Source organism: Magallana gigas, chromosome 5 (assembly GCF_963853765.1).
Source record: "Magallana gigas chromosome 5, xbMagGiga1.1, whole genome shotgun sequence".
Classification (NCBI taxonomy): Eukaryota; Metazoa; Mollusca; class Bivalvia; order Ostreida; family Ostreidae; genus Magallana; species Magallana gigas.
The window spans coordinates 9,462,158-9,474,007 of record NC_088857.1 but is presented as its reverse complement, the minus strand read 5'-3'; the positions used below and the strand labels follow the sequence as shown (position 1 = coordinate 9,474,007).

The 11,850-nt window shown below is 32.8% G+C and overlaps 1 protein-coding gene and 1 long non-coding RNA gene across 2 annotated transcripts; one reads left to right on the top strand and one right to left on the bottom strand.

The window, feature by feature from the left end:
- The first annotated feature begins 2,856 nt into the window (after positions 1–2,856).
- On the top strand, positions 2,857–4,787 carry LOC105348660 (uncharacterized). Its single transcript, XM_011458199.4, has 3 exons — positions 2,857–3,010; positions 4,073–4,222; positions 4,688–4,787. The coding sequence occupies exons 1-3, from the start codon at positions 2,950–2,952 to the stop codon at positions 4,702–4,704; spliced, it is 228 nt and encodes a 75-aa protein (XP_011456501.1). The 5' UTR covers positions 2,857–2,949; the 3' UTR covers positions 4,705–4,787.
- A 4,824-nt stretch (positions 4,788–9,611) lies between these two features.
- Positions 9,612–10,776, bottom strand: LOC105348661 (uncharacterized). Its single transcript, XR_903614.4, has 3 exons — positions 10,570–10,776; positions 10,249–10,383; positions 9,612–9,789 (listed from the first exon to the last, which is right to left on the bottom strand). It is a non-coding gene; the product is annotated as an uncharacterized lncRNA (long non-coding RNA).
- Positions 10,777–11,850: the final 1,074 nt, after the last annotated feature.

The window sequence follows — 11,850 nt, the reverse complement described above, 5'->3', positions numbered from 1 at the left end:
ATCAAATGTGACCTTATATTAAACATAATATTTTGGGCCAAAAAATTATATAAATTATTTGATACTTAAAGCAAAATCCAAATATTTTGGATTTAAAATTTAAATATCTTCATACAGAGTTCTTCATATGAAGGATATTAATTGATTAATATAATCTTAAAATGGCCCAGAAAATCCAACCCTCATGAAATGAATTCACAGTATTGTCGCTGGAAGACTGTGTACGTACTAAAAGATCTACTAGTATCTAGATCTAACGTTTATTATTAAACTAAAGTCTTATCAAATACGATTCGATCATTTTTCGATTCAATTTAAAGGGGCATTGCCACGATTTTGGTCAAAAGATATTTTCTCCGATTTTAATGTTTCCAATGCTTCAGTACTTAAAGGCATTTTTTGAACCTAAATAAAATTTGAGTGTCATTCGTTGAGTTATAAGCGAGTTACAGAGCTTACAAGTCTTTGATATGTAAAAAAGCTTTTGTTTACATTTTGAAGTAAAAATTCCATTTTTTTTACCTAAACATTAGGAACTGCTTAATTATGCTTAAAATGAATAAGAATATAGATATATTAGCTTGAAAAAGATTGTTTACTGGTATATTGAACCAATGTAAACAAAAACAGGACACGAGCCTTGTTTACATGACAAAGAATTGTGAGACTTGTATCTTGCTTACAAATAACTTTACGATTGACTCTCGAATTTCATTTGATCATTAGAAATGCATTCCTATAGCATTCTTAAAAAAGAATAGAATTTGACCAAATTCGTGACCATGTCCCTTTAAAGAGGTGGTCTGGGACACCTCCATGTTGGGACGTACTTCCCATCGAAATAAACAATCAAATCTAGTATAAATTAATATTTTTTTCTTTCTCAACATTGTTACCTAATGGTTTAGCGCAATGGGTTAGAGCGTTAGCTACAAATCAGTAAGTCATGAGTTCGAATCCAGCTGGGTTTTTTATACAAAATTTTACCTTTCCAATTTGAAAACAAATCTTTTGGTCTAATATCGTAAAATTTAAAATTTCCAAAACGTACTTTTATTCACATCAATATCTACAGGTATCCTATACTACCTTAAGTGTTTATTTTTGTTTTTATTTGTATTTTATTTCCACTTATCAAAAGGCAGAAATTCGGAACATACATGTATGTCAAAGTAAAATCTTGTCAATACTCACAACGGCATAGATTGATCACGTTCTTGCTTTCTGACCCCGCCACTGGTCCAAAATGAAGACTTCAATGATCTGATCACTTGTCAATGGTAGTTGGATACGCTTACATGCGCTTTTCTACTCTGGATAAAGCATGCCCGGAGCTACTAAGTTCATAATATGGTAAACTGACCAAAAATCCCGGGACACACGTTCATAAAAAAAACCCTTGAACTTTATTAATATATGAAATAATATGAAATAAAGAGGTTTTTCCGTGTGAAAAGCCCAACATACCAAAGTTACTCCGTAGAAACTTTTTTGCTGTCCGAGCCGGACTTCAGGGGCATTAGAAAAATATCCGGATCCGCTCCTGGCAATATGTGTATTGTTTGTCATACAGCTTAATTAGAGTATATCTCATTCCTTACAAAACTGATTAATGAGACCAATGCTATGTAATGTTCGGGAAATCCTGTTGTTAGTTTTGTTATGAGTTTTTTGACCGATAGTAAACAACGATAATGTGCTTTGACAAAATGAATGAGATCAAGCAATCTTTCATTTCTGACTTTTACTACTTTTTAGAGAGAGAGAGAGAGAGAGAGAGAGAGAGAGAGAGAGAGAGAGAGAGAGAGAGAGAGAGAGAGAGATGTTGAGAGGTTTTTAGGTATGAACTCGTTGCAACTTACAAATAAAGTCACAAAATGTTTCTTTAGTAAACTGTACCCGAGATCAGTTCAAGCACCAGCTTTTACCTATGAATTTTAGGCGTAGATCGAGGGGGTGGTGAGTAGTCTGCATCTAAATCTATATAATAAAGTAAAATTCCTTTGCAAGTTAAGAAGAAGAGTTATACCTGGTAGTTGAAAAAACTGTATGGGTTTCTGGAATTAGGAATAGAGATTGATTTCTGTTGCCAATATGATCGTCAAAATGAATTGAATTCATATTCAAAGCAATTTGAGCTGCATTTCTATGCTGAATTCATTTTTTACGAAAATGTTATTTTTTACTGACATGACAAGAAATATTATAGTTTTAAAATTTCTGTTAGCCATATTTTTGTGGGGAAAGCCTATGAGAATGTTTAATTAATGCAAAATTGAATTATTGTCGTCCTGTACAAAAATTGAAATGCTATATATTCCTTAGAAGAGAAATATTTCTTTTTACAAAATGAATGTTTTTTTTAAACTTAAATATAATAAAAGTTTAAGTTACATGCAGACTTATCATACTAGCATGTTTTTGCAGCAAAATAAAAATTTAAAAAACAATACAGCTCATATTGCTTTAAGTAATACCGGTATATTCATAGGCATGATATCTTCATCTTGTGTTGGATCCAAAGAAGATGTACATCCTGCCTGCCATAAAGGCTCATCAAAATAATCTTTTTGTCCGTTTCCTAACAAACACCAGTTTGTACCGGGTTGTTAAAGGATGACTTCATCAGTCTCTTAATTTAGAAGTTAAGTAAACCTTCCATGACATATTTTTTAGATTATTTTGACATTTACGGCTACATGATAACCGATTCCATTAGGCGATACATAACAAAAAACCCCGATGACTTCCATGTAGATACTGATTTTTATGTTACAAAAGTCATGTTCCTTAATGATACGTATGACATGTACTCTGGCCAAACAAGGTCAGCTTTGTCTTCTCCTTCCTTCTTTAGTGGTCAAATCGGACGCTATAAAAGGGGAGACCCGGTTGTGGCTTGCAGGGACCCGGTCTGAACTGGTCATAGACTGATACTGTCGGCAAAGAATGGAACGGACGCTGTTGGCTCTACTTCTGGTCACTGTTGCCTTCGCCATTGTTGCTGAGGGTAAGCATCGATGTAGCTTTTCTTTCTATCTCTTGTTTTATCAAAAATTTCTCAGCTGAATTTGGTATACTATTTTCAAGAATTGTACGGTATTCTGACTGGAAACACAAGCTTTAGTTTTACTGTAGCTATATATATTGTCTTTATGCTACAGTTGGATTTGAACCATTGGCGTAAAGATTACGTTTTAGCTTGACCTCCTAGAACTGCGCAACAAGTATACAGCATAGACTGAAGATGACCTTTTAGCTTGCCCTCTGAGCACTGCGCAACAAGTACAGCATAAAATGAAGCGTGCTTCCAAGTTGCTTGGAGCACAAGAGACAGACAGACAGACAGACAATGACTAATCCAACGTATTACATGGTTTTTTTTAATTATTAAATAATTTTTACCTATTTATCAATATTTATTTTCATATAGAGTACACCGAATTTAAATTAAAGTTATCAAAGAACGGACTCCATAACAGATGCTTTAAAACAGTGAACGTATTTTGTAATGTTCGTTGCCAAAATCCCTACAAGTCATAGGTTCAACATATTTATATGAATTATTTGTACAATATGAGTATAGACATAAAAATAATCACAAACTTAAACTAGAATGCAGGATATTAATTTATTATTGTTGCATCTTAGTTATTATATAATGGCAATAATGTAATGAATACTATTACATGTAACGAACATTAATTGTAGACGATAGGATAAATTCCTAAAACATAGAAGATTTTTATTCTTATAAAATATTTGCCCAAATAACATTTCATGGTTCTTGAAAATTTTCCGTTGACAACAATTGGACTTTGTAAAATGGACAAACAACTAATCTTTAGACTGTGCTAGCAAACAAAGTTTACAAATCTTTCCTTCTTGAAAATTTTTAAATCTTTCATATATTCATAAAATAAGAATATAGCAAATAATTAGGTAGAATGCAATAGGAACGAAAAATTTGCTTATAACTCTTTCACACAGTTTATTTTTTCCTATTTCTCAAAACCTTGTTCACAAAAATTCATTACTGACGCAATTCTGACCATCCTGGACATTTCTGTAGGCTTCAACAAATATCAGCCCCAGTACTGTCCGTACGGACAATGGCCGAGGGGATATTGCTATAGCAGCTGGGACTGTTACTATGGCTCCTACTGTTTCCGTGGTTACGGCTATGGATATGGTTCCGGTGTGTGCTGCCCCACCGGTAAAGGTCAGTGATTAAGCAAACTTAACACAAATCACATATATCCTGTCTATTTCGTTAGACCTACCATCAATAGAGTACCAGAATTTTCAAAGCCGATGACGGAAGATTTCTCACACAACAGTTAAATCATTAAAAAGTTACAGACAAAATAAAGAGGGAAGATCTAGTTCCAGACTATTGCAATTGAAACTTGCATGTAGGTCTCTGACTGAACGATGAGATTAATACATCTAATTTGAAATCAGTTTCTTTAATTGCTCCTTTTCAGCTAGCTTAATTGTAAGAATAGTCTTAAACTTCTTTTACTTACTTATAGTACAAATAATGTTTGCAACGCAACACTAGTACACTATGAGCAATCTGATATTATAGGTCACAATTAGCGCTATTCTAAAGAAAATTCGATTCAAACAAGCATTGTACATGTTCTTACATTAAACACATTCCTTTCTTTCCTTTATCTTTTAGGAGGTGGATACTACTGAAAACGCAACCAGCACGACCTGCAATGAAGACTGTAAAAGATGACTGTAAAAGATGACGAACCAATAAAATTATCAAACAAGAAGCATTTAGCATTTGTATTGCATACACTTTGTTTTAACGTATACAAACATGTCATCTGGGATAGAGAGCAATAGAGGATATGACCCTCCACTATAGTTGGCAATAGACGTTTTCTGATATTATATGAAACTTCTTTCTGACCTTTCCATGCACTTTGGAGTCGGTATATGGCATAGTATACATGATAATGAGCCTAACCCCTCCCTCCAATGTAATTAAGAATTTGAAATTTCGGAAAAATGTATTTGTGGAGTTTTAAAATTTGATTATTCGGATACTAGTAATCCTGAATAGGTACCCCCCCCTCCCCCCCCCCCCCCAGTTTAATTAAAATGCTATGTGCCTCTCGTTAAAGTACAAGCCAGGGCGTGTTCATTATTTCTGGTATCTGTCCATTTCGCGTCAAAGAGATACCGCTGATTTATGATAATTATTTCCTACATACTTAGATATAAGGAAACAACTACACTGGATTCCTTGATCATGATGTATGGCCGGTAAACCGCGAACCACATTAATGAACCCCAGAACCATCACAGTTCGACCGAATCTTAAAAATCATCAACTTTTTAAAGGATTTAATAAAGATAGTAAAATGATGTTTGATGATAACATTCTTTTAAGAGTTTTTATAGAATAATATGCATATTTTACAGAGCCAATGATACAAGATTTTCTATCTGTACTGCAGAATCACTCATGAAATACTGATATTTGATTTAACATTTGATTTGATTTTATGCAAAATAAGTGATTTTTTTCTTGTTTTCTTTGTCCCAAGACCGTAACATCGTAATTGAAAGTCTGTTCTGTGTTTGTGTGTGATTATCCTATTAAATTTATACATGACTCCAAAACAAGTGGGAAATCAGCTCCTTCTAAGTTCAATTATTTGTATGTGAATTTGAAAAAATTCTGTTGTGAGAAAAAAATAAATGGGGGAGGGGGATACGTGTCAGTAAACACGATTTATTAAAGTTTGTCAATATGGTGTAAACTTGCCAAGTATAGCCATTCATTAGAAAAGAATATTTCACGGCCTAATGTTAAAAACACCACAAAACTTGAATTATATCATTTTGTTTGAAAACCCAGCATATTATCCTGAAGAAAAAAATGGAAGTTGATAGATCAAAATAAAAAAAAAAAAAACCAAAATAATAAAACATAAAAAAAAGGAAATTAAAAAAAATGAATAAAAAAAAACAATAAAACAAAAACACAAGAACATCTGTTATATGTAAAATTTGATATAATTTCTTCAGAGTATTATAAGCTTTAACACCGTGAAAGTCTTGAAAAGTATAAACAGACGAGACCGAAAAACTCAAGGGGGTTTCCAGCTAAGGTATGTATAACGGCGCAATTATTCATAATTGTAGATATACTCTCAATAATGGTCAAAGAATTAACAAAGCGTGTCAGAAATAATCAAGAATTAATGTTCATGTTAAATTGATTATCGTATCAAGCAATTACTCACAAAGACAAACAACATCTATTAGGTTTTTATGCTACACAGAGATAAAGGTTTTACGACAAGACCAAAACAAGAGGTTTGTTTGTATGCTCATCAGACAAAAAGTAGTTCATCATTTTTGACCATAACATTTTCCTCGTGATTTTTTTTTTATGTCGCTATAGAGTGTATATATATGGGGTTATGTGGCCTGACCTAATGTATCGGTAGACACAACCTAGCACCATGCACAAGTTCTACGCATCTGCAGTTGCTCTTCTTGTCCTCTGTAGCTTGTTAGTTGTTGAAGGTAAGTGTAAAATACAATATTCTTCTACAAAAAACTTTATATCCGGTAACCCAACGTAAGTATTTATTTTTTTTTATCGTAACTAGATACCCATTTTAATAATGGATTGTAAGAAAGTCATTCCATAGATATCTCTAAAAAAGCCTTCTTGTTGTCGAATTATCATAAGACGAAAATAAAACACCCATGAATATAATTTATCTATCTTTTAAATATGGTTTATAACATGCGGAATATTTATGAATACATGCAATGACAGATAGCAGTTGACTCTACTTTCGATTTTTATTTTCAAATTAAAACTAAATTTAGCATTAAAACGTATCCCCTCGTATTAAACAGCACAAATCGGCCAGTCGTTTCACGGAGGCGGTGGCGGATGGAGACGGTGCCCGTGGGGCTACCGCCCGCGGGGCACGTGCTATTCTGAATGGGAATGCGGCTATAGAGGCTTCTGCTACAGGGGAAACAACATCGGGTTCGGCCGATACGGAACTTGCTGTGTCAGGAGATGGAGAGGAGGTGAGTTCATGTAAAAACCTCTGTACAGGATTCGTCTTCATACTTTCCAAAATTGCTTACATTACCATTGTTCTATATGACTTCTTTGGACTTAGATTCCAACGCATAGTCTTGTTAATATGTCCCTTGTTTTTAAACATTCTTTGTATAACTAGTATATAATTGCATTCAAACATGTTCGATTCATTGTTCGATACTTTTTCGACAAATTGTGAATGTCAGAGCAGTCAGCCCCAGTATTACAAACGCATGTTGCTTATCCTAGTATGATCTATTTAATGTTTTATAATACAATCGATCTCTGCTTTTTGGTTTACCTGTCCATCCGTCCGTCGGTCTGTCTGTCCCACTTCAGTTTTCCACACTTTTTTTCTTTATGCGTTTGAGGAATCATGTGAAATTTGCTGAACAGCTTCAAAATGTCAAACTATAGAACAAGTTTACACTTTTGTAGCGTCTGGTTGACATATTTTCGAGAAAATTATATTTTTTTATATTCCAATTTTTTAATGCTCGGGTTCGTGTGTATTGAATAAACGAGGAAGGCATGTAGTCAGTAATAATATGTTTCAAACAAATAAGTTCTGTACAATAGTGTCAAGCATTGTGTTGTAAATCTAATCGACAGGGTTTTTTGGTATTATTACAATCGGGTTCGTTATCGGGTTGGTCTGTTGATTCGGGGTACAGAAGACGATAAGAAATGATATTCTGCATAACAGTGCATTGTTTTCACAAATTTCTACAAACCGGTAGGGGACGTGTATTGCTTATGCAATAGTCTTAGAATGCTTGTTTTTTTTTCAATCTAACCAAATTAATTTACTTGTTTACTGTTTACTCCTTTACACATCAACCTACGAATTTTACCTGTTTATTGATTACTATTCTACTTTTCAGGTTGGAACGACAACAACAACATGTGGTGAACAAATCAGAATTTGTCATATTGACAAATAAATCTCTATTTATTTTCAAATTATGTTTCTTATTCTTTCGTCAGGATGAGATTTAATCTAAAATTAAGGAAAACTACAAAAAGCATAAGGTTGCAATGAGATTTAAAAACACATCATCTATTACTAGAATTTCAATTAAGCATTGAATGCTTATTGGGAGTTGATTTTAATCAACTCTCCTATGCACTTACTCGGGCAAAGCGAAAGTGAAAGTGTTTGGACCTCAGCAAAAATCAATACCGCTGACAACACTTAGTTCTTGAAAATAATCGATAAATTCGATGTATTCTGAAGCATTGTTTTTCAAGAAAACATTTTTATAAATACCATGAAAATAATAAGATTTTAAATTGTACAAACAGTTTAAATATTTTTTAAAGTCGTATATATTCCTACGCTAGTCTCGTTCAACCAGACGCTCGGCCGTCTCCGTAAATCGACGACGAGCAGAGAGTTATAGAACCGAGGACATCCAAAAAATAAGCATTCAATCCATGTCTATTTGTATGAAATATGTGTGTTGTCGTTATAAAACCATTACATACGTTCTTAGTCAGGGACATGAAACATACACGGAACAGCCAAATTAACATGTTATTTAGTTCGCTTCCGCGACTATAAATATAGTGCCAGAAACTTTTTAGAGAAAAATCTTCTTCATTTGCGAGTAGATATGATTATTTTTAAGCACATATCAAACTGATTATGTAGGATTTAACGTTTTATTTTATCTTAAAAAAATAAATATGCTCAAAACGTGTGGTGAAGTTAATATTATTTTGTGTTCATGGCGCATGAATAAACTAGTAAGTGTTCGAAGGAAAACATTTACATCTACCAAGTATTATTTCCTCAATTTCTAACTGAAACTTATAGCTAATTCATAGCTCTATAAAAAAAGCCGGACTGAAATCTACACGCCCCATAACTATAAGTTTCAGTAAGAAATTGGGCGAAATCTACAGCGAACTAAGAAAAATCACGGATTGCACGAAATAACCATGATGATGTCAGACTTAAAAGTCTTACAGGAGACGATTTGACTGTTTCTTTTAGCTAATGTACTTATGTACATTAACAGTAATTCATTGAATTGTGCTTATTTTTCATAATCAATTTATTAATAAGTTACAAGAAAGATGTTAATATAAACAATTAGATGCTTTCTTTGATAATTCATGCGGGTTATGAAGGAAGCGATCATTTCAGAAAAAGAATTACTTAAACGGAAAATCTGATGACCTTAGCGATAGACATGATAGAATGAACGCAAGGTATAGAAGTATACATACACGATAAGATATATGGTAAAATTGTAAAAAAAAAAAATGATGGTACTAACACAAAAAGCTCTCACTCATGTTTAATTCCCTTTTTTCTTTTTTTTGACCATTTTCAATGGGAACTAAAAACGTGAGGTCAACATACATGATTGTACGAGTAAATACAAAAACCTGATAAAATGATTAGACAATAAAGTGGTCAATAACTTGAAAGAAATCAACGCGGCCCTGTTCTTGTACATGCAGATGTATGATGTATGATTTATAAAGAAAAACAGAGTGTATAGCTTTACTTCTACTGACTGAAACAGAATCTCAGTTTTAATGTAAATCAATTAAGAAATAAACAGCATGTTGAAAAATTTAACAGCTTAAGAAAATTATGTGAAGAGTAATTATTTTTTTTCAAGTAATTTATTCAGGATAAGTCACCAGTTTACATATATCCAGAAGGCCTCAGTAGAATCCACCTAAAATGAAATTGTTAAATCATTTTTGAGATAATTGTTGATATATAATGATACATCAAATTTGCAGAAGAGTCGTTGAGTCTGGATTAATATACGATGACATTTTTTTTCTGTTTAGTCGCAATTATGTACGAAAACATCTTGCAAGCAGAAACCCCGAATAGAGAACTGCCTAGAGCTTATTCAACAAATTTAAACAACAATACACAAACATATGTCAATCGAGGTTTTATAAAGTGATTTTGAAGCAACAAAATTTAAAAAGAATTAACTTAGTAACTAAAAAATAAATGAATAACAAGCACTGTTCTAACAAAAATTATTCAAACATGATAGCAATGTGTTGAGGCAAAATTTAAAAGAAAAAATATGAATGTTTTCAAAATTTCATGATCAAAAAAGTTTAATTAAAAAAATAAAAATTAATACTTGATACAAAAAGTGTAAAAATTAACTTACGTCCTTTGCAGCACACTCCGTAGCCATTCGGTACTATGGGAATACAGACCCCGAGATTGCACTTATAGTATGGGGGGTAACAAGTACCCACCCGTCTAGTATTTGGGGGGCATTCGTCCAAAGGCGGCATACGAGCTGAAATAAGTTTCATTCGAACATTAAAAACCCCCTTTTGTTCCCTTTTGTGATTTAAACAGACTATTTTAAAGGCAATACAAGTGTTTTTATTTCATATTATCAAAGTCGACTAAAATTAATAATTAAAAATGAATGCAATGAAATAAAAATGAGATGAAACTTGTTGCATTTCGCAGACCTTACCTTCAGATATCAACACTGAACAACTGACTAGGAGGAATACGACAGACAACACAGCTCTCATTGTGAAGGTGACTTAGAAGAAACGATGACATTCCAACTTCAGCGTCGCCCTTCTTTCATTTTATACTAAAAACTAGCAGCAAACGTGACCCCAGCCTGCTGGGACATTTCGTTATGGTTGTGTAGAAGTAGACGATCGCATTTCTGTTAAATGCTTTGTCATGGCGTTGCACTTGTAGATGTTATGTAATCGTTTGATTTACTTTCTTTTTACATTGCATTGTTATCGATTGTCGAATTTTTATAATTTCATTTCAAAAGGAAGCTATCGACCAATAACGACTAAATGTATAAAGTAAATGTATGTAAGGGTATGAGTGTTTTAATTAAGAGAATCTTTGTCGAAATATTTTTAGCATACCATTCATTTTTTGCTTTACTTTCAGAGTAAATGAACACCCTAGAAAAAAAAAAGATTATAAAGCCAATTGATTTTATCGAATGGCATAATGTGTTTTCATACAGTTATATTGCAGTAGGAAATTTCATTTGACATTTGAAAATGGAGAAACGACCCTTGGTTTTTCATATATTGGAGATTAAAAAATTATCAATGCAAAGAATAAATGAGAAGAAGTAGAAATTGTTTTTATATTTGATCATCAATAACAGTATAAGTTTACTTTGACCATTTCATAAAACGCGCCATTATGCTGATTTAAGACGATAAATCCCTGAGTTTCCCTTGGAGTAATTGTCATCTTCCACTTCTCAGAAGCCTTATAAAACGTATGTCCCACTGGGTAACAGTTTTGACTCGGGGGGGGGGGGGGGGGGGGGGGGCAAAATAGTCATAAATTGATCTTGTATATCAATGTTTAAAAACTTCATTTACGCATAAATCCTGTGGGAAAAAGTACCATTACTACATGTACCATTAAATTCTTCATGAATTTACTACTTATTTCACTGTTAACGAATTGCGTTTTTAGAAATAGTATACAACTCTTTTCAAGATATTCCTTAAATAAAATATAGTCAGTAAACAAATTGCGGGAAAATTATTTCCTTTAATGATTAAAAAGGCATGGTTACGATTTTAGTAAAAAAAAAAATCCGATTTTTATATTTACAATGCTTCAGAAAGGCATTTTTAATAGGCAACCGAAATTTGAGTGTCATTTGTTGAGTTACATGTATAAACGAGTAACAGAGCTTGAAATTCTTCGCTTTGTAAACAAAGCGTTTGTTTACATTTTGAACGTTGAAGTAAAAATTTTA